General features: G+C 43.7%; 1 protein-coding gene across 1 annotated transcript; it reads right to left on the bottom strand.

Moving 5' to 3' along the window:
* Positions 1-18,699: 18,699 nt before the first annotated feature.
* On the bottom strand, positions 18,700-21,943 carry LOC6604992 (sodium-dependent nutrient amino acid transporter 1). The gene is made up of 6 exons (XM_002029799.2): positions 21,648-21,943; positions 21,128-21,202; positions 20,672-20,999; positions 19,430-20,494; positions 19,195-19,371; positions 18,700-19,131 (listed from the first exon to the last, which is right to left on the bottom strand). The coding sequence occupies exons 2-6, from the start codon at positions 21,188-21,190 to the stop codon at positions 18,875-18,877; spliced, it is 1,890 nt and encodes a 629-aa protein (XP_002029835.1). The 5' UTR covers positions 21,191-21,202; positions 21,648-21,943; the 3' UTR covers positions 18,700-18,874.

Below are 21,943 nucleotides of genomic sequence, written 5' to 3'. Positions count from 1 at the left end.
AAAATAGCCATAAATAAATCTGCGTTAAAATAAAGCATGTGCCAACAGCTATAAACATAAACAATGCAACTTTCTCTGTGCTGCGCCTTTCGCAGCTAGTTTCCTTGTTTTTTTTCTTTTTTTTTTTTGGTTTGCCAACAACACTGCAAATGGCTTTTATAAAGCGGAAACAAAATAAATTTTACATAAACATTTGCCACATAACAAAAGGGAACTTTAATGACTTTTGTCGTTGCAAAATAATTGTGCGTGAATTTTTCGCTCCCACACACAAATCGCTTTTCTTCTTTTTTTGGCCGGGGGTGTCGAGAAAGAGACTGGCAGGACTCAGCTCGGCTTCAATGTCCTGCTGGCATTTAATTTCACGGACTGTCGTCCATTTTATGCTTTGGCAACACTTTTGACTTTTATTTTGAGGCGCTGTCACTCCCTCGTTTTTTCAACTCCTATTCTCTGTATATAAATCCCCGCAGAATGCCGCTCTCTGCTTGTTGGCTATTTAGGAGGGGCTGTCGTGATTGAAAGCTGATACCCTCGCTTTGGAAAAAGCTTTAAGGACGCCGCTTTTTCCGCCCTGACAATTATGTGCACTATGACGACTCGGCATTTATCTGCTCGACAATGACAAGCCATACAGGTGGGTTGGGACGTGGGCTGCTGGGGTATGGCACTCGTATCGCTTACAGTCTGGCAGGCAGAACAAAGGCAATTATGGCATCATTAGAGCCAGATGCAGCAGCAATTGCATTGGCAGGAAACACTTATCCCATATCGGTAGCAACCAGAGTGCCAGAGTGGATAAAAGCACAGCAGCAATGCTCGGCTCATCAGTAGAAGCAGCAAAAGGACGAACAAGTGCCTTGAGCAGGGTGGACCTTTCTGCAATAAAAATATATCAAAATTACATAGTTTCTAGAACGAAGAATTAAGCTACTTGTTTAAATATATTGCATATCATTTGTAAGTATAAGGCAGGAGTTCCACAGGGAAGTGTTCTTGGGCCCTTCCTATACACCCTGTACACTGCTGACATGCCATCTCCCGCAAACAACGCCGAAGTCCCCCCGGCTCAGCTGCTCCTGGCCACTTACGCCGATGACACTGCCATGCTGGCGTCTCATCCTTCACTGCAAACTGCCTCCAACGCGGTCCAGGATTGGCTGCACGCAATCGAAAAATGGACTGCCAAATGGAATGTGGCCATTAACTCCTCAAAGTCAGCCTGTGTAACTTTTTCCCTGCGACCCGGAACCTGCACAGATCTGACCTTCAATGGAAGCCCTATCACCAATGCTAGATCGCACTGCTACCTAGGAGTTCATCTAGATCGGAGACTGACCTGGGGGGCCCACATCACGTCGGTCAAATCAAAGTCACTGGCGAAGCTAAAAAAGCTCGACTGGCTCTTCCACTCCAGCAAACTTCAAATGAGCTCTAAGGCTCTTTTAATCAAAGCCATTCTCGCTCCAACGTGGAGTTATGCCATCCAGGTGTGGGGAACTGCCGCCAAATCCCAGCTTAATAGGCTCCGTGTGGTCCAGTCAAGAGCTGCACGTCACGCATCTGGGCTCCCCTGGTACGTGACGAACATAGACATCGAAAGAGATCTGAAAGTTACCCTTCTTGGGGATCAGATTAATTTCCACAGCAGCCGTTATGCCGACAGGCTTATGGCCCACCCGAACCGACTAGCAACTATCCTAGCTGATCCCATCTCTCTCCGAAGACTGAAGAGGGTACACCCCAGTGATCTCCTTACCCGGAGGATAACATAACATATTACATTTTCTTTTGTACTTTATAATTAAGATACCACTTGGTCTCATTTATCTTTATCACACATTAGGTTAAGTTCAGAGGAATTACTGAACGATTCCTTTTGAAATCTTAATAAATAGAATTAGTTACTCCAAAAAAAAAAAAAAAAAAAAAAAAAAAAAAAAGGCTACTACCTTTAAAAAGTTAATAAACCTCTATCGACTTCTCTAAAATACATGCATTCCTTCCATAGCTTTTGAAAACTTTCCTGCTCCCATCGCATCAGAGATGAACTCTTAGAAAGCTGGTTAGGTTAAAAGCCGCCTTAGAAATCAATGACGGCAATCGCAATCCAATCAGGAAGTTGTATAAATGTAAAAATGATCAAATGCGCCGAGGCGCTGAAGCGTTTAAAATTCTTGGCGCTGGAATTCGCCATCGATGTAGCCACATTTGAAACTTAAATTTAGTGCACACTCGCTTTTTGGCGAGCTATAAACTCCCAGAATTGAATTGAATGCCACCGCCTGCTACTCCAACCATCGTTCCTTCGCCAATTTCCATTTACGTTCCGCATCGCATCGCTCATCCGGCCGTGCTTTCAATCAATTCAAATGCCAAACGTCTAACAAATTGTGCGATTTTCGCGAGGCACTGGGCTTCGGCTTGGGCATTTTGTTATTAATTTGTGCCCTCGGCGATTCGCAATTCCGCATGGATTAGCGCATCGCATCCTGGACGGAGGACCTTCTGGCCATTTCTGCTTCACTGGCGTCCCTGATCTGTTGTGGATCATTGAATGGACCAGTCGAACGCGAATTCTGCAATGCAGTTGCAGGAAGATTGCATTTGGCTCCTTCGCTTTGTGCACAAGTTCTCGTCCTGGTCGTCCTTGTTTTATTTATGACGCTGGCCGAGAGCTAAAGCAAAGCAATTTTTCATTATTTAAAATGAAGTGAATTGCAGTCGGTTGTTCCTGTTTTCTTTGGCTTCGCCTTGGCCGCTTCTTTTCATTCGTTCTTCATAAATAATTTATTAATTATAAAAGTTTCGGGCACTCTGGGCGCATGCAAATTCGTTCTTCGTCCTGCAGAGTGGCAACAGTTGCAAGTGAAAGTTTTGGGCCAAATATAGCCAAAATATTACTTGCAATGTCATTTTGCGACTTGCCAGCAAAAAACTTTTTATTAGTTGGCACTGGCACTGGGGCTCACTGGACTGTTTGTCCAGCTCCAGCAGCAGTTCCATCTCCATCACCATCACCATTTACATCTCGGCCTTCTGGACGGCTGGCGTATTTTTCACATTTTAATTGACAAAACTTTTGGCCAACTGAACTGATGGGTTTTTGCTTAGTTTCTGTTACAGTAGCCTAATCAAACAGCACCTAGGAACCGAAAAAAGACATCTTCAATCAAGTTGCGTTTGCATTTGAAGTTCTCAGTTAATTTAGAGGTAAGTTTACTCGACTTTAAAAAGGGTTGTCTAAATGCAGCAAAGAAACAAGCGCATTTCACTGCACTTTCATACTCTTGCTTGCCAACGGGCAATCGAAGTGAATCTGTGGCTTTAAATGTCTGCCATTTAATGGCGAATGCCGTGCCAGGCGACTGTGTTTCTGAGTCATGTTTGATGCATGTGGCAACAAGCAGTGACCGAGTACATTTCCATCATCACTCAGGCCGCGGGCTCAAGGATTCGAGGCTCCATCTCCGAATCCTGAGGCTGTCGCGCACTCAAATTGTCGCAGTTTCTAGACCACCACCATTCCTACAAGGACCCCCTTTGGCTGTGTTTGCGCGTGTGTGTGTGTGTGTCAAGGTTTATGTCTAAATATGCAAATACTGCAACATTAAGGGTGTCGTTTGTCGCCCACTGAATGTCTCATAAATTCGTGATTAATGTGGCCCACTTTGATTCCGTATGCCAAATCAGGTTTTAATGCAGCTGCCACTTAGACATTGCATTTAGTAGTCTGGATCATGCAACTATAATACAAAGCCCGCAACACGGAGCGTACTATTATTGGCTTAGACTTCGTGTCCTTAATGTGTCAGCCTAACGAAATTAGCATTAAAATTTGCCAGATTCCATGTGTGACTAAGTTAATTTTCGTCACCCGGTGGAGGTATTTTGGGGGAGGACTGCTTTTAGTGGAACAAAGGACATTGATTGCCGACGACAGGCACCTTATGAGCTTCTCACACAGCTAGTTAATGGATATGGAAGAGAGAACCTTTTGGCCACGTTGCCCAAGATTACATCGTTAATGGGCTTTAAGCTAAGAAATGAAGGATTTCGATTTCCCATGTTAATTAGTTGCGCCACTCAGGCTAAAAAATAAATAACAACAGCCATAACAGTTCCCATGAATATTCATGAGATCGAAGCCACAGTTTCCGTTGCGATTTCATTCTGGATTCCATTTCCATTTGATTGAAAACAGTGCAGAAATCGATTAAATTAACTGCTCTATCAAATTACGCATACGCCGCATGGGCGGCTTTCATTAAATTGCATTCAATAGCCCGTACTGAGTGGCGAGTCAATATTTATTAACGACATAATCAATAATTTGCTCTGCGCTCCTCTTAATGAGATTAAAGTGCAGGCTGCAGCTAACAAAAAAAGAAAAGAAAAAAGTTAATACATTTAGTTGTGTCAGGCCCCCGCAAGTTTTTTCAGCCTTTTCCTTTTCCGCCTTTCTATTTTCAATATTTTTTTCTGCTTTGTTTTGCCACTCTGAACTTTTCTGCACGATTGCGCCAACTTTCATTTCCTGCAGAACTTTTGAATTTTCAAGTAACCATAAACTGGCTAAGCTAAAAAATTGGTTATATTCTCGTACTTATATATGTGTGGGAATGTCTGGCTTTAGAAAATTTGTGTGTGTGCTACTGCATAATTAAGCTTCGCAGCTTGGTGACATTAAGCGACATTGAAGCGACAAACGCCGCTGGCAAAGAGGCTTTTCCAAGTATTCCGTATTTTTTCCGGCTTCTTGCCAACTTTTGGCCAATTGTTTTTGTAGTTCTGTTTGTTTGTTGGCTGAAAACTTAAGCCGTCTGTCTGTATGGGTTTGAGTGCGGCCACGAAAGTTAGCGAGACTTGATAAATTAATAAGCCCAGCCATAAAAACATGAGATGAGGCTGGGCCATCAGCTGCTGAGCTGAGTTAAGGCGAGGAACCCAGTTCATCATCGGGATCCGCAGCATCTGGCACGGCTAATTTGTCGGCTTGCCTTCTGATAACCATCATATAATTACCGCGAGTGTTATGTGAAAATGTTTTTTTGGCGGAACCCAACTGCTAAGCGACAAATGATAGGCCTCCCCCGAAAAATGCGTGTGTATTTAAGGGTTATGGGTTGGAAGTAAATTATCATAAGCTCATTGCTTTTGATGTGTGCTTTATGAGTTTGCCGAGGTGTTTTGGGCAGATTCGGTTTATTAAATACTTCAGAACGAGATAGACGCCTTTATGGCCTTCCTTCGGAATCATTTAAGTCTTAGGGGTTCCCAACGCCAATTTGTGGCTTTGAGCCATTGAAAAAACAGGGAGGATGACTGACTGAATGATTGGTCGAATGACTGAGTGAGGAACTGAGTGGGAAATTGCTTGGCATTCAAACGCTGATTTGGCTGCGGCTTGTGGCCAGCTGAAGCCGGGAAAATCCAGCTTCAGTCTCGGCCGCAGTTGCGGTACTGAGGTCGAGGTCAATCACTGCAATTACTTTCTGGAATTCGGGGGCAGTTGATAAGCCCAAGAAAGTTGATTTCTGGCCAACCAACCAATCACAGTTTAAGAGGGATTACAATAGTCGGAATTACAATTCGTTTAATCACCTGTCAGCTGAACACTTTAAATGCCCATTTATACACTATTCTTAGGCGGAGAAATTCAGCTTGAGCACTTGTCAAACAAATTTGCTGCGCATTAAAAGTTTACAATGCGGGGGAAATATTTTAAATGCATTAAATGAATTCCAACACCAGCAGCAACAAATGTGTCAAAACTTTTGGCAGTGTGCAAAATTTATGGCCATAGACTTGCACCATCATTTCAGAACTATGTACGAACGAAATGTTGACAAACCAAATGAGTAAAATGAGCAAAAATCTGCCAAGTTTTTGGACACCCCCAGACTCCGGTAGTACCCGGCCTATAAATAAATAATCCCAACATGGGTAACACATTTCCCTGGCAGCTGCCAACTGAAACCGACAAAAAAAAAACAAGAAAAACGAGAAAGAAGGGGGAAAAAAGCCTCAACATTCTGTCTTCTGGTGTCCGGTGTCCAGTGTCCGGTGTTGGCCAAGTTCGAACATGGCCGCAATTGTTTGCACGTTACGTGGTCATGTAGCCGGGTCAATAATTGGTTTTTTCGATAGCAAACAGTTGATTGTGATTGCCAAATGATTACACGAATCACACGGAGCGGACCAAAAGCTCCTGGCCAATAGCCAGAACAGTAGCAAAACCGCAGTCGAAAATTGGCTCACACAGCTGGATCCCCGAAAAGGTCTTAATATTACGTTCGACGGTAGCCTGTGTGAATTGCTATGTGTAATTATGTTAGCTTAGTTCTATCTTTTCTTTGCCTGTATTAAAATTTTGATAAATTGATCCGAGGCAAAGTTGGCTCAATTCCCAGCGTTCCGTGTGTGCGGACCACAGTCTAATGAAGTTTGCATGCCTTCTGTGTAAATTGTTTGCATACCTTTTTGCTCGCTTTTCTGATTGTGAATGCTAAATCAGTAAAATTCGAATGGCAACTACTTTTCAATCATTGTCGAGCAATTTCAGCTCTAAACGAAGGCCAAGCTCTGAAGTCTCACATAAAAGGCAAATGCTCAGCGGATAAGTTGGTGGGTCTTAACTGGAACTGCTCCATGGGCATAATAACTGGGAGAAAAAAGAGTTACGTTTCGGTTTTATTTCATGGCTATTCGAAGGAAACAACAGCACTTTTTGACTATGTAATTTGGCTGACATCTTTACGAGCCGGAGCGCAACGTGAGCGACTTTAAACGACATCAATAAAACCTGCAGGCATTCAATAAAAATTTCTAGGCCGTAGCACATTTCGGCGCTCGTTTCCTGCCACTTGACATTCAAAAGTGAGCAAAAAAGAAAAAAAAACTGCTAAAGAAAAGTGAAAAACGAAGGAAACGAGTTGCAAGCTGAGAGTTTCTTTCGGCGATTTTCCTCCGTTTTTTCCCTGGTTCAACGTGAAAATGCTTTTTAGGCGAAACTTTCGATATGTGTGTGTGTGTGTGGTGGATGGCTTTCGCCTTTTGCCACTCTCATTCTCCAAAGGGCCAAAAGGTGTCAAAGTGCGTGTGCTCATCGGGTGACGTTTTCATTTGGAGCGCGTGTCTTTGGGGCTTTATTGCCCACGAAACCTGACTGAAATCGGAGCGGAGTCATAAATAGAACGTTGCGAATACTGACTGTGGCCACACATCTTTGTCAAAGGCTCATTATGCAAATTGCGCACCGACCACGCGCCAAGCTAATTTGTCACTGTCTTCAGTTGTCAAGCGTCACACTTTCCCACTTTCCCAAGCTTCCCAGCCAGCCACGCACACCTTTGACTGGCCACTTGGCCATGGGTGGGCGGGGCGTATGAGGTGGTAGTGCTGCTGGCACCATGTTAACCATGGCCCAGAGCCACTCACTCGACCGGTGGCTGCTGCTTTCAGCTCTATCACTTTCATTTCCTTCGCCATAAATTAGCAACACGATGCGCCTCCCATCCGAACTCCATGTACTATATATCCCTTACAGTCCTTCGTCCTGGGAAGGCAGAAAAGGTAGCCATATTTCCTAACCAACTTCAACTGGCTTACGACTGCTGACTGACTGACTGACACACTGTGCGAAATATTATTCCGTTTTGTCCAATTGCCGGTATGCGTGTGGAATTTATGATTACTTCCGGGTATAATGAAGCAGCCACGTGCGACCAAATTATCACTTCCGGCTTGGTAGTGGAGCAGCCCCCTTAGGAGGAACTCTGTGTCCCCGCCAGACGCGTCTAAACAACTAATAGCTGCGAGTTTTCTCAAGATCTCCACTCCTACTTTTTTTTTCTTTTTTTCACGCGGGCTCGCGATGAAAAAGTGCAGCTGCACCAGCTTCTCAAGTGGCCGTGGCCCATGCAGTGCACTGCACTTCACTTCGCTGAAGTCTGCTTTCCCGGCAGACCCTTCTGCTTTTCGCGTTTTTCCTTCTGGATGATGTTACTGCTGCTGCTTCTGGCTTTCCCTGCTTTTCTGCTGCTGCCGCTGACAGCGGAGACAATTTTCAATTAAATAAATGGCTCGTTTTTTACGCCAGACGCACAATGGGACCAAACACTTCAAACCGCGGGTTAATTGGGGAACGGATTAAGTGGGTCGCCTTAAATATTTAAGAGCCCGCTGTCGTCGATTACTATTTCTATGAATATCGTTTAGTTCTTAATCCGTACTTAAAATGCTTGCCCTTTTGGGAATCTAAAAATGGAATATTGTCGTGATAATTAGTTCTAAACTTACTGCCCAAAGATACGCAATGGTAAGAGATAACTTTCGCTGTTTATTTATTATTATTTTATACTTTTAAAAAAACTTTTTCAGTAATTTTATAACGTCAGTGTTCTTCCTGAAAGTTTTGTTGATATTTGCTACATTTTTCGCTCAGCCCAATGTCTGTTTTCCCTCTGACAAGAAATACAAGTTATAATTTTGAAACAATTTTGCAGCTGGAATGTTTGTGAATTTTTGCATAGCCAGCGATCCCACGGGCGAAACTCAATTAAAATGCGGCCGACTTGTGCTTTTATTGGGTCTCGGCTTGGTCTGAGGTCACGCTTAGCCGAGTACAAATAATTAAAGTGCAGCACCTCTTAACGCAGAGTTATGGCGTAAGAAAACCCATTGCTCACCGTCAACGGCCCACAATCACCTCCTCTGCAGTGACCGCTCACGGATACTCACAGATTGCCAACAGGAACTTACATGGGTTGGCCATTTACCGGGGCCAGTCATAAGCCGCATAATCTATGAAATCGAGTCCTGCGAGCAGGAAAGGATCAAAAGGGGGCATGAGGAGGAGGAGGCGGCGGATGGAAGCTTAAACGGACGCTCCTGGCTGCTAAGTTAAAATTATTGTACATCGGCTTAAGCCCTTCGACGTAGCTGTTGGCTCAGTTTAATTGGGAATGTGGATGGGGTCGTCAGCTGGAAATGAAATGCTTTTAGCGCGCTCCATTAAAGCCCGACGACTGCATATGCCCAGATTGCCAGTTCGAGATAATGATATATGGACAGCAGCATGCTGGCCTCGACTAATGAGCCAAAATGAATTGTTGCCACATCAAAAATCAACGCAATTTGGTTGGCATTATGTAAAGACCCAGAACGCTGGCTGAAACGACGAAAAGGAAAACGAAGGAGCCGAACGTATAGTCAAGCAGTCAGGAAAGTTAATTTCATTAAGGAAATGAAAAAGTCATATATCATTTTTACCATCGTCTAACATGTCCATTACAAAGGCAAACGCCCGGGACATCCACATCCACCCACTATCGTATCCCAGCCACATCCACATCCACACAAGCTTGTCGGCCGGCCATCTTGGGACTGGGTAAAAGAAATGGCCAAGAAGGAAATGCAGTGCCCGAAAGTTAAATTAAATTGTAGAAAATAGCCAAAAGCCGAGTAATAAATGTTCCATGCCCGTGCCTTTGACGTGCTGGACCGAAATTAAAATGCATAATTCAATGGCCCAAAGTTCGGGGATGGTTCTTCCCGTTTTTATTTCTTGGAAGGGATTCCAGCTTAGCCGGGCATTAGCAGCCATTTACATGTGAGTTAAAAAAAAAAAAAAAACGCCAAAGACGCCGTGCCCCTGACTCCGGGCAGATAGCTAAAAGTGTTTCACGTTTCACGGGCCATTAATCGCTGAGTTCGTCGAGTCATTTTGAGCGACTTATCGGTTGGTAGCTTGCCTGCATTGTGCCGCCTGATTGATTTCTTTATGCGTAGCCATCGCCATCGCCATCGCCATGCCCCCTCGGAATGGGGAATAGGGGTCCCAGAAGCGCAGCCCCCATCCTCCAGAGCCCGCTTAAAGCGGCCTGCTGCTGACAGGTCAGGAATTTTTTAATAAGGCTCAAAAGGAATTTTTATATGGGTGGATATTTTGAGTGAAGGCAGGCTGGCAAAAACATAGGCAGAATAATAAAAAAATTATATATAAATAAATCCACACGTCCTGCTCAATTGCTGATGCGTAATTCGAATTCAGATTCCATTATTTTCCAGTTTTGAGTTATGAGCCATCGAAATTCGCTATGCCATTGCGCTCGAACGGAACATCTAATTCCAACGGCAGCATCTCACTCTATTGCGATTCGACTATTTGGCATTTCCTGCATTTATTCAGTGTAATTAACAAAATTCCCAGGTGTATACGGGTTTGGATCTCTCATTTTCAGATTCCTGTCTGCGCACCAAGCTTGAGCTTCGGCCCCCGAATTTCGGGGGCATTTAAAATTCAGGCTGCGTAAATCTTTTATTGGCACGAAATGCCTAGGCAAAAGGTTCGTCCGCCAAACAGAGTTGCATAATAAATTATCGATGCGCCGCTAGGAATTTTAAGTGGGGGTCCCTGTTCTGGCGCTAATCAGTGGTCCCTGCTCGGGCGCCAAGTCGAGACCAGTGGCCATTTCAGCATTTCGACGCGGACTTCTGTAAGCCGGGGACAAGCGGCAAAGTCAGTCCGGAATCCGGATAGCACCCAATCCGCTCTACATCTCCCCTCAGACATTTCACTCGACCCCACTTGTCGCTTGTCAATACCCGCAGACAAATAAATTCTGCTTATCGCTCGACAAACCCTTTCTGCACTTTCTTTTATGCCGCCCGTTTTACAGCTCTCCTTACAAAGTGCACTTGGCGGTGCTTTTGTCCGCTCAAGAATCTTCCTCCATCTTCTCCGTTGGAGACTCTTTTGATGTTTTCCCTGCTGCTGCTGCTGCTGCTGGTCACAGTTTACTGGAAGTATAACAAGAAAAAGGGCGGGGAAAACGCAACGCAACGAGAGATAAAACTTTTGCGCACCTTGGCAGCTCTTAAAACGAGCATTTACTTTAAGTTTTCATTTTCTCGTTTTTGTTATTTATTTTTGTGGTTGTTTTTTTATTTTTGTTTAGATTTTTGTCTTTCTGGTGTCGTGGCAGTTTATTGTTTTTATTGTTTGATAATTATCACAGGAATGCGAAATGCCATCGCCACGGTCAGTGCAAAAAAAAAAGAACAGATAAGTGCGGCGGGCAGCAGGGAAATCCTCACAAAGGACCATTGTCTGACTTCAGACAAATTCAGCATCCGCATCAGCGCCAACACCTTAATGTTCCTTAATCTGTTCTGAAATCTGAAATCTCAGCCAGCTGAAACAAATACCCTCGAAATTGCGCTACAATTCTAGGGAATCCAATTTGTCTTGGGCAACAAGAAAATGTTTATAAATACGGTTGGTTGACAGTTAATGAATGTGTCGCCATGCCTTCGACCCATCAACTGTGGAGTGGGCCGCACATGTGCCACCCAAAGTGGGATAACTCCGCTTTTGATCTCCGAATCCCCCGTGGAAAAACTGGGACCCTCCGCTGCTCACGTATGCAAATTCATTAGACTAAACATGTGTACAGGCCCCTCTGACTCATGGCATATTTAAATGCCGACGAAAGTTACGCGGCGTTCTTACTTTTTTTTTTGGAGATACGTTTGATATGTACTTTCAGTTGATTGATAGCTGTATATTGTAATGAATATTTGATTGCGGCAAGTATTTTGATGGCGTTCTAGTTTCGCAAGTTGTCTGGCTCAAGTTGCAACCCAAATAGTTGACAGAACTGTCAGAATTTTGCCGCAACCAAGACAATGTATAAGTATCTTGAGCAGTGACATCTCACCCAAATAAATGACATAATTAGCCACAAAAGTCGAAGGGATATGGGCAAAGTCTTGAGATATTTTGTCAGGTAACAGTTCAGATGGTAAGACAGCTTTCAATTTGCCCAAATGCACTCAAGTTGCTGCCTCAAGACAGGCAATTGGTAAGAGTAGCAACTTAGGCGACAGCTAGTGTATTGTCGTATTAGCCATATTGACTGGCTGTCAGTCTACCAAGAGTTTGGCTTCTTATTGGACAGCAGCTTGCAGCTGTTGGACAAATATTGTCCTTCTTGGGCTTAATTATTCACGAGTCCTGCAGTGGGACGGGGCACTAATCAAGCCTTTGGACTTCCATTTGATTGAGTGCCCTGACGGAATATTCATAGAACGAACTTATGCATTTACAACTAATTTATTGATTATGCCGCATTTAATAACTGCAATTAAAGCAATCCGCATCTAAAGTTTCTGCTAATGAGTTTCCTCGCCATCACGTGCAGAAGGTGCCATTACATTTTTTCCTTTGAGCCAGCTCCAATTAGCTTCAGTTGCAGTGTTGCAGTTGCCATCCTGGCGGCGCTTACGTGACTCCAGGATTTGGCAACCAGGATTTTCTCCATCTCAAAGTCGTTCGTTGCCATATGAAGTGCTTATGCCGAATAATTTTAATGGCGCAGATAACACGGCTTACATGAAGTTCTGGCAATTGCACTTTTAGACTCAGATTCAGCTAATCCAATCTATTAATTTGGCTTAACATCCGCAATTATGACAAAGAAAAAAAATGTAATTTGCCGACAGTCGGGTACAAAAAAAAAAAAAAACTGCTGGCAATTTGGCACGGCACAATGATGTCGCCGGCTTTTGTTAATATTTATTATTTATGGCGACAATTTGCCAAACGTTTGGCCATGCTCGATAAGAATCGAGTGCTCTAACCGGGCAGAGAATGTTTTAAACTTTTCCGCAACGATCTTTCAGCGCAACGCGGTGCTGGAAAAAGTTTGCCACGCAAACTTTACTGAACTTTAAACAATTTCACGCCCTTAGTTGGCCTGACTATAAAAGTGCAGCGTTAGCAGAGATATCGAGCCCGGACCGGAACAAATGGTCAACTTAAAGAATTCCTTTTCGCTGCCGCATTAAGTGCAGCCGGCGGGTACAGTGTATAAAAGGCAATAAAATGCAATTATCTCAAACGGCATAACTGTCGCGTTTTTGGCAACGCTTGCCGGCCCCATAAATTGTCAAAGCGCTTGCCAAAACTGCGAGAGGGAAAGCGGCGTGGAAAAGCGAGGGAAAACTTAGAGATAGAGGAAAGCAACTGACTCGACTTTGATCTAATTTGTCTGGCAGCGAGTGCAGCTTAAAGATGTTCCTTGCGAAAATGGCCGGGAAAATGCGTTTTAAAGCGGGCCAAGTTGTTGCAACAACTCCTTTACCGCTCCCAACCCGCCCCTTTTTGGAAAATGTTTGCAAATGAGCACGCCGCCATTTTCCATTGCACGTTGCACACTTTATTAGTTTTCATACGCGCTACGTTCGCTGCTGCCGCCCGTCGGCAAAGGTACAAAAGTTTTCCACCCCGCCGACCCCGTACCACCACGTTTTCCCGCCCACCGACCGTGTCAACCATGCGCAAGTCAAATGCAAAACATGTAACTTTGGGCCCATGAAAGTTTTGCAACAAAAGATGCAAATTTTGCCCCCCATTCTGTCAAACGTGAGTTTTCCGAAAAGGGAAATCGGGTGTTGGGCGGAAAATTCGCTGCTTGCCAGAGCTGTTTAACGGTTTAATTTTGCATGCAAATAATTAGTGAACCCATCGTCGAGTGGGTGGCTTTAAGGCAATAGCATGGAGTGCAATTGTGAACTTTTTCTATAGCCATAAAGTGAATGCTCGGATCTGTTATAGTTGCCCAACCCATGCAATTAGTTTTGCTTTTTCTTTGGTTTTGCAGCCACGTATGATTCAACCTCGGCGGTGAAATTCACAAAGAATTTTCCACGTTAGATAGACCCAACATTGCGCATACGCCGTTTTGCCACGAGAGAAGTTTAATGCATGCCGTACAAAAAATGTAGAAGTTGGGACCGAAGAATAGCCAGGACTAATCCTGTGAACTTTCTGAGCCATTTAGCAGCTGCTAACTGGTTTTCCGCTCCCAACCGAAATAATCAAGGGAAGTTGTTTATTGGAGCGCCGCGCCCATAGGAATGGAAGTGCCCAACTGGCGGCATGTAATGTTAGTTTTATGGCTCACCCCAAATCCTATTGCTTTGGCAAGTAAACAATGTGGGCGGAAAGCCACAACAAAGTCCAAGACAAAGGCTCATTCAATTAGAAGGGCGTAGAAGCTCTTTCGGAAGTTGCAAATTTCAATATTTTCAGCTCAGAGCAACCGCAGACGAGCCATAAAGAAATTCTTTAATATTTTGATTAGAAGTGCTTGCGGTTTGCCGCTAAACGCAGTTCAGTTTCCCTCCTCTCCTCGCCACAGCTTTCTTTTTTCCATTTGTATTTGTGCAATGCAAAATGATTTTATTTGACAGGCATTGTGCGGTGTTGCCACAGGAAGGGAAAATGGGAAAGGGGTTAGGCAAATGGGGAAGTAGTGCCCAAAAGTATGCAATGCATGTGCTGGACGAAAATATAATTTTGACTCGGTGTGTGCGAGTGCAGTTGACTGGGGAGAAGCGGAAACGTCTGTGCCACATCCGTTTCCGCCTTGATGGTTATAACTTCTTTTTCCGGCGCTGGCCAATCAACGTTTCTGTGGCCAGGATCACACAACCAACAGCAGCAGAACACAAACGGGATCCAGCTGTTGCAGCTGCCCCTACGCTTTTCCCAGGCTTTTCCCTGGCTTTTCCTCCTCTTACACATTTGTTATTTCAGTGCGTTTGGCCAGTATACTTCTTTCTGACAGCTGCACTTGTTGTCCTCCAGCTCGGGCTTAGCTGCTGAGCCTGAGACTTATAGTGAAGCCAAAGCAGGACCCTGGACACAACACTAACTGGTGACACGAACAATAACAGCACAAAGGTGCAAACAAAGCGTGCGGAAACGGAGTAAACAAGTGTCCACCTGGACCAAGATCGCATGTCTTGGGACTCGGTGATGTGGCTGGGCATTAACCGATTGATAGGGGCCATATGTTGTCATCTGTAAGCTGGGAATCGGAACAACAAATTGGGCATTTGGCTCCTCAGACAGGCTATCAGCATATCGCTTAGAAAAGCTATACAGGAGCTTCATTTTCACATATTGCTGAAAATTAACCAGTTTAGTAAAAGAAAAGAAAAAAAAAGAATTCACTTCCAACCTTCTATTATATTTATTCGGTATTTATTGGTCAATTTCTGGTTAAATATTGTTTAAGAGCACTATAAAATAATAAATGTAAAAGCTAAAGGTTATTGTGAAGAATAATTGGTGAACTTGAATGATGACATATTCAAATAAAAGGTTCACGAACAAGTAGAGAACATTTTAAAAAGAATACTAACTTTACGTGTAGTCCGTTTTTTTTGGCCTGTATGATTTATTCAAGATTGTTTATTTTTCTATTGCAAACTTTACTTGCAAACCAAAGAGCATCAGTTTTCCTCTAGCATGCGTCGTTCACTAATATTGTTGATTTTTCACTTTCGTGTGCCGTAAACAGCATTCTTAAAAATAAGCTCACACTGAGAAGACTACACACTCAACAGGACTTCTGGTCAGGCACTCAATTTATTTTTGTGACAGTGGAAATAAATTTCGGCACTTGCTTTTAAATGCCGGCAAACAATCAGCATTCAGTTGTGATGACGTCTGTTTGATCTATCCATTTGCATTTGCATACCTCACCTCCGATCCAACACCTTTCTCACATATATGTATGTATGCATATATGCGTTTCTTGTGGGCGGAGGGGCGTGGCCGAGTCGCCTAGCCTGGCCAATTCATAACAATTGCGTTTCATGTGCCGGGAACTTGACACTCAAGTACGGCATGCCAACATATTTGCACTTGAATTGCCGGCGAGCGAGTTGCAGTTTATATGGAAATTTTTACGTTCACGTATATTTGCATGCACTGGAAATGCTCCCAAAAAAAGAGAACAAAAAATGAAGCAGGGATACAAAGGTCGGAGAAGATGGAGGCGTTTTCAGGTCAAAGGCTGCATTGTATGGAAATGGCAATGGAATGGCGAGTTACGACCCACAGATGGCAATCAATTTGCCGGATGCCGAAAGTAATTCGCTTGGAGTCTGAAATTCAGAATTACAGTTTGACGGGCACTGAACGAGCGGTGCCAGAACGGTTCTTAAAGTGAACTATCTTTAACTTTAAAGTTTGCAGAGATCCTTGGGAATCCCTGGTGGGGAAAATTGCATCCGGCCCTTATCTCGCCCATAAGCGTAACGAAAATAAAATTGTCTGGCAATTGCCGGCAAAATGGTAAACGGTGCTCGGCAATCGCGTCAAAGTTGCATATTAGCATTTCAAACGAGCGGCAGTTAGCCGAAAAATGGCTGCCAATAGTCGCCAAGAAAAGTGCGCCAAATTGGAAGGTGCAAAAGGTGTTAGAAAAGTCAAAAAAAAAAAAAAACCTAAAAAAATAGCGAACAGATCCACAAAAAACTAGTAAATTCCCCATACCCGAAGGAAGCTCAAAAGAAAGCCACTTAAATGCAGATTACAATAAAAGGTGCGGCGTCGAGTTTTTTGCCGCTGACGACTTTGGATTTTAGCTGTGCCATCGACTCTAGCATTTGCCATTTGAGTTTGGCTCTGTTTTTAGATAGTCAACACTCAGTTGACATTTTTAGTATGTGTGTGTGTGGCCTACAAATCAAATAGTCAGCGGCAGCTCCTTTAATGGCCGCCACATGAGAGGTCTCTAAAATAATTCCCTAATGCTTGTCACAGCCATTACCAGCAGCTAACAGCCAGCAGCAAGGACCTCCATCCAGCATCGCCGCCATCAGGATCAGAAGTTGCTCCAGCATGCAAAATGCAAATGTCGGTGAGCAGGTGAATCACTCAAGCGGCTCACGTAGCCGGGTAGACGCTGTCTGCACTGCCGGTGACGATGAAGGTGACTATGGAGATGTAGGGCAAAGGATGTGGAGGACAAGCAGGAGCAGGAGGGGGAGGTGCGGGCAGGTCCTGGCGAAACCCTGAAGTTCGCAGAGTGTAAAACAAAAACGCTGAAAACGTCACAGAGCGATTCCCGCTGCCAGCACGCATGACGAGCAGCTTTCGCACTCCCGCCGTGAACAGCACTTCACCTCCTTTGGTCGCCTAAAAAAACAGAAATCCTTTAACAAAGTCCTGGGGTCTTAAAGAATTCAAACTGCACACATGTAGTTGGTTTTATGGCACAGGAACACCATTCATTCAACTCATTTGGGGTTTCTATATTTTTCTTCTCTTTAAAACTTTTAAATCTATCTTCAATACAATCCAAAATTACTTTAATGTTTTTAAAACTTACAAAAATATTTTAAAATTAAATATTTACGTGGCACGTGAGTTTTAATCTTTACATATAAAACTGTGACCTTCGAATTTGATCTCAATTTGTTTCATAACCAGCTGCTATCAAAAATATTAATCAAATATTATTGTTCGGAATATTTAATGCTTTCGCAGCTATTACGCATATTCTCCCGCATTTCATTAAGTTTTATTAAAATATTCATAGTTGATAGTCTATGAAAATGAAATTTTAAAGCATTGCTCTATATTCCGCGTTTTTATGTTCTCTACCCTTGTGCATGGATTTTTTCCGTACGCGTTGTGATGCTCACCATTGCCCCAATCCCCGATCCCGATCCCCAACAACTGTCCGCTGCATGCTGCGCACCCGTTTAATAAATTGCCTTAATTGTTTCCTCTTTTTCGGTTACGTGCATCACTGCACTGCAACAACACCAACAGCAACATCAACACCAAGCCACCCACTGCAGCACTGGGTTTTCGGCAAATTATTTTCGTTTATTGTAAATGATTTGCACGGCAGCTATCGCTTAAAGCCCAGAAGAAGTTTATTTACCCCGTTTGCGCTGCTTAAATATTTCGAACGCCTTTGATTGCGAGCGAGTTGCTGCAATCTTGTCAATTTTATTTGCGCTTTAAGCAAATTCCTGCAAGGCAAAAGTTGCCACAAAGTTATTTCATTAGCTGCAGCCGTGCCGAGGAGCAGCCTTCGCCTGAAAGGAGGATTTTATTAAACTTCAACGCTTGTTAGTCGCGTGTTGTTGCCAAGGTTTTTTTTCACCCCCCGTTGATATTGTTTCTTACACCTTTTGCAATGGAAATCGGAGCGCAAGCTATTTAGAGGGTAACTTTTTTAATTTCCTTGTCGTTGTCTCTGTGTATTCGTTTTGTATGAGCGGCCCACGCGGCGTATACGTAATGCGCCTGTCAGCGTTGAGCTCAAATGTCAAGCGAATGCAACGATGTCCTTGACAACACTATGTGCATTTAGTAAAACGCATTTAGATGCCTGTTCCTCTGCGTCCCCCAGTCCGCTCAACCAGTCAGTTGGCAAAAATGGGAATAGCCAAAAATAACTTTTAATTAAGACATTTGCAGGTCCAGAGAACCGACATATTAATTTGCAACTGCCGCAAACAAAACTGGCGAATGAAGATGCCCAGATGGACAGCAGCAAAAACAGCAACAATGGGACCAAAACTATATGCAAAGTGTGTCAAACTTGCACAACAAATTGAAACTCAAATAAATGTCTGTGCAGTGAGAAGTCTGTTGAGAGGCAGAGACAAATGCAGCGACGAGTGATGGGGCTGCCTTGCTAATTGTTAGTTTTAAATATTGAACATTTCTCAGATAAAGTTGTCTTACCTTCGGCCGGTCGAAGCAATTTGTTGCCGTCTGGCCAAGAGAAAAAACTAAACAACTGACATCTACAAAAATGAAAAACCCAAACTTCAAACTGCCAGCAATTAGAGTTGCTGTGGAGTAAACTTTCGACTTAATTGATTTTTGTTTGATTTCATTTCGTATAAATGAAAATAGGAAAGTGTATATAAAATATATTAAGTACAACTAAACATGTGCCAAGCAATTTTCTAAGCGGTATTAAATAAGAAACAAGCAAAGCTTTTAAGGCGACATAAAAATAAAATAAAAGTAAGTTTATACCATTTTGGTTTAACCGAAAATGCGATCTCCAGCTGTGTAGCAAACACAACGGCGATTAACATTTTTGGCATTTTCCTCATCCTTGTTTCGCAAAAACATTTGGTAATCCATTAGCTTTTTAGGATCCGAAGGCCCCCAATCGGAATGCGGCTTAATGGAATTGTTAATGCGGCTCTTCAAAGATCCTTTTGGCTGCTTGAAGTTCGCATAAAATGCCCAGTAGAACAGTTGGCCAATAATACAGCCCGAAACACACCAACCAACAACTATAATTAAAATATTAGTAATATAATATTTAACACAATTTATTCTTCTTTAATATTGCTCACCTCTATATACCAATGGAAACTCCTGACCATTATAGCTGAGCGGACGCATGGTAAGCAAGCTGTACACCAGGATGACCAACATAACCAAAGGAGTAACAATGGACCAGCAGATCCGGTAGTAATTTGAAGTCTTGATGTTCAGCATGTATTCAGCATCTTGGCAGAGACGTTTGGTGCCTTTCGAGAGATAAACCTTATCATATCTAATGTCCAAAAATTAATATTAAATGCTTACCGTAGATCCAGCCTACGGCGATGAGCTCAAAGATGGCCGAGACCAGGGAAACAAAGGTGACGCCGTGAAAGTCCATAAGCGTGATGATATGTTGACCCCCGGGAGTGATGTAAATCAGTCCCACCAGAAATCCTATCACCGAAAGGCTGACCACTATAATCCACAGCTTGACGTTCACGAACTGATCTTTGAGCACGGTCATAATGCAGCTGACCATGCCCACATTGCTACCAACGCCCAGCATGAAGAGCATGGCGAAGAAGAGCAGCGAAAACACTTGAGGAAACATTTTGAACTTGGCAATGGCATCCGGATAGGAGATGAAGGCCAATCCAGGACCTGCCTTAACCACACTGGCAATGTCCTTGGTGCCCGATTCGTGCGCCAGGTTTCCCAGGATTCCAAAGATAATCACACCCGAGAGCAGTGAGGTGAATGTGTCCAGGGTGGTTACTATATTGGCATCCCGGTAAACATTGTGACCAAAACGGTTGTACGAGGAGTACATGATGATCACACCGAAGCAGACGGCCAGGGAGAAGAACACCTGGGTGACGGCATTGTACCACACCTGCGGCTCCAAAAGTTTCTCCCACTGGGGAGTCAGAAAGTACATTACTCCGTCGTAGGCTCCTGGTAAAGTGAGTGCTCTCACGAGCAGGATAAACATTACAACGTACGGAAAGAGGGCCAGGACGTAGGCCGCCTTTCCTGAACTCTTCACTCCCCGAATGATGATTAGTGTTACGGTTAGCCAGGAAAAACCCAGCATTAAGGCCAAACTACCACTGGGATATCCGATGCCCTCCTCCAGGGAATCCGTTTCATTCAGCACGATGCGTTGCAAGTAGAGTTGCGTGGAGGAGCTGAAGTTACGCGACAGTTGGCCCTGAAGGGGCTGCCCCCCAGATGCACTCACACACCCGTCACCCCACTCCTCGCGACAAAAGCTCCAGGGCAACTCCGATGCGAAGGAATCGAAAAAGTATCGCAGAGTTAGGGCCATCACTGAGGCATAATACGTGGCCAAAACGCCTAGGGCCAATAGCTGAGCATAGCCCACACCTGGTAAATAAAAAATACAAAAAAAGGTAGTAGTTTCTAATCAATCAACTGGCTATTCAACAGAGTAACTTGCCATTATAATAATACGAATTATGTATTGTTAAAGAAACAAAGTTTCTTAACACGAAATATTTCTGTGTATATCCTAACAGAATAAAGGTGACTCCATCTTCTTACCTCTCATGAGGGGCGCAAAGTCAAAGACCTGCACGATGCCGCGACTGGAGAACTGTCCCAGCAGCATCTCCATGTAGTAAATCGGCTTTCCCACCACAAACAGGACGACGAGGTACGGAATTAGGAATGCCCCTCCGCCGTTTTCCAGGGCCGTGAATGGAAACCGCCACACGTTGCCTAATCCCACGCTCAGGGCGATGCAGGACATCAGGAACTCCAGCGAACTGCCCCAGTTGTCGCGGGGCTGCCGATCCGCAGAGAGCTCAGACGATTCCAATGCCATGGGCAGCAAGGATGGCTTTAGCAGCGCCTCGCCACTGCCGGCACACTGGAAAAAACAATTACTCCGTTTCTAATTGAACTTAACACTCGGAAAATAATGCAAATCAATAGCTTGTTTATATACTTCGGCCCTTAAAAATATTATCACGTTTTAAAGAAATCGTTGTAACTTACCCTGCTGGTCTCCAGTTTCGGCAGACCGCCGCTCACTAGGATCTCGGTTTTCAAATCTTTCATCGTAATGCGTTGCTAGAAATAAGATAGGGCAACAATTTAGATACAAGTTGCAAAAAATTGCCAGACGCTCCTCGAATTCAAATTGACGCCTTCGGCGCTCCGAATTATTGAAATCTAATACGCTGAATTGCAGGACTGCGGCACGAGCCGCGTCGTTTGTACTACAGTGGAATGTCGTTAAGAGAACGATACTCAAATGTATGTTTACAAATTACATGATGAATGACTGAAAAAAGCACCTCACTATAAATTAGAAACCAAATCGGTCTTATTTCATAACTTAATCCAAAACTTCTAATCAATGAGTTCAGGTTGGCCAAGTGCCCCTGTAGTTTCTCATTTTTCCAGCTGATGCAATCGCATATTAAGATTTCAGCAAACCGTATATTAATGTTTATCCAGCGCCAATTGAAGGGGCCAATTGTTTGCCAAGGCACAAATAATATAATATTAATACCTTTTAAGTATTTCTTGACGTGGATGAGGTAGACGTGATTTTGCAGAATGTTATCAACCGGCACCATGGACACAAGACACGCTTTATGAATTCGCAAACAACGAATACGAAAAACACACACTTTAAAAAAACAAGCAATCAATTTTGGCTGAAACTTTGTAATTTACAACTGTTTCACGCGAAATAAAATCACAGCAACCCAAATCCACCGATCGAGAACCGTTCCATCAACATTTCCCTTTCGAACTTGTGTTTATCTAGGTTTGTTTATTCTATTTGGGCGTCTGCTGTCTTTC

The sequence above is a fragment of the Drosophila sechellia genome, chromosome 3L, assembly GCF_004382195.2.
Source record: "Drosophila sechellia strain sech25 chromosome 3L, ASM438219v1, whole genome shotgun sequence".
Classification (NCBI taxonomy): domain Eukaryota; kingdom Metazoa; phylum Arthropoda; class Insecta; order Diptera; family Drosophilidae; genus Drosophila; species Drosophila sechellia.
This window is presented reverse-complemented; position numbering and strand designations above follow the sequence as displayed.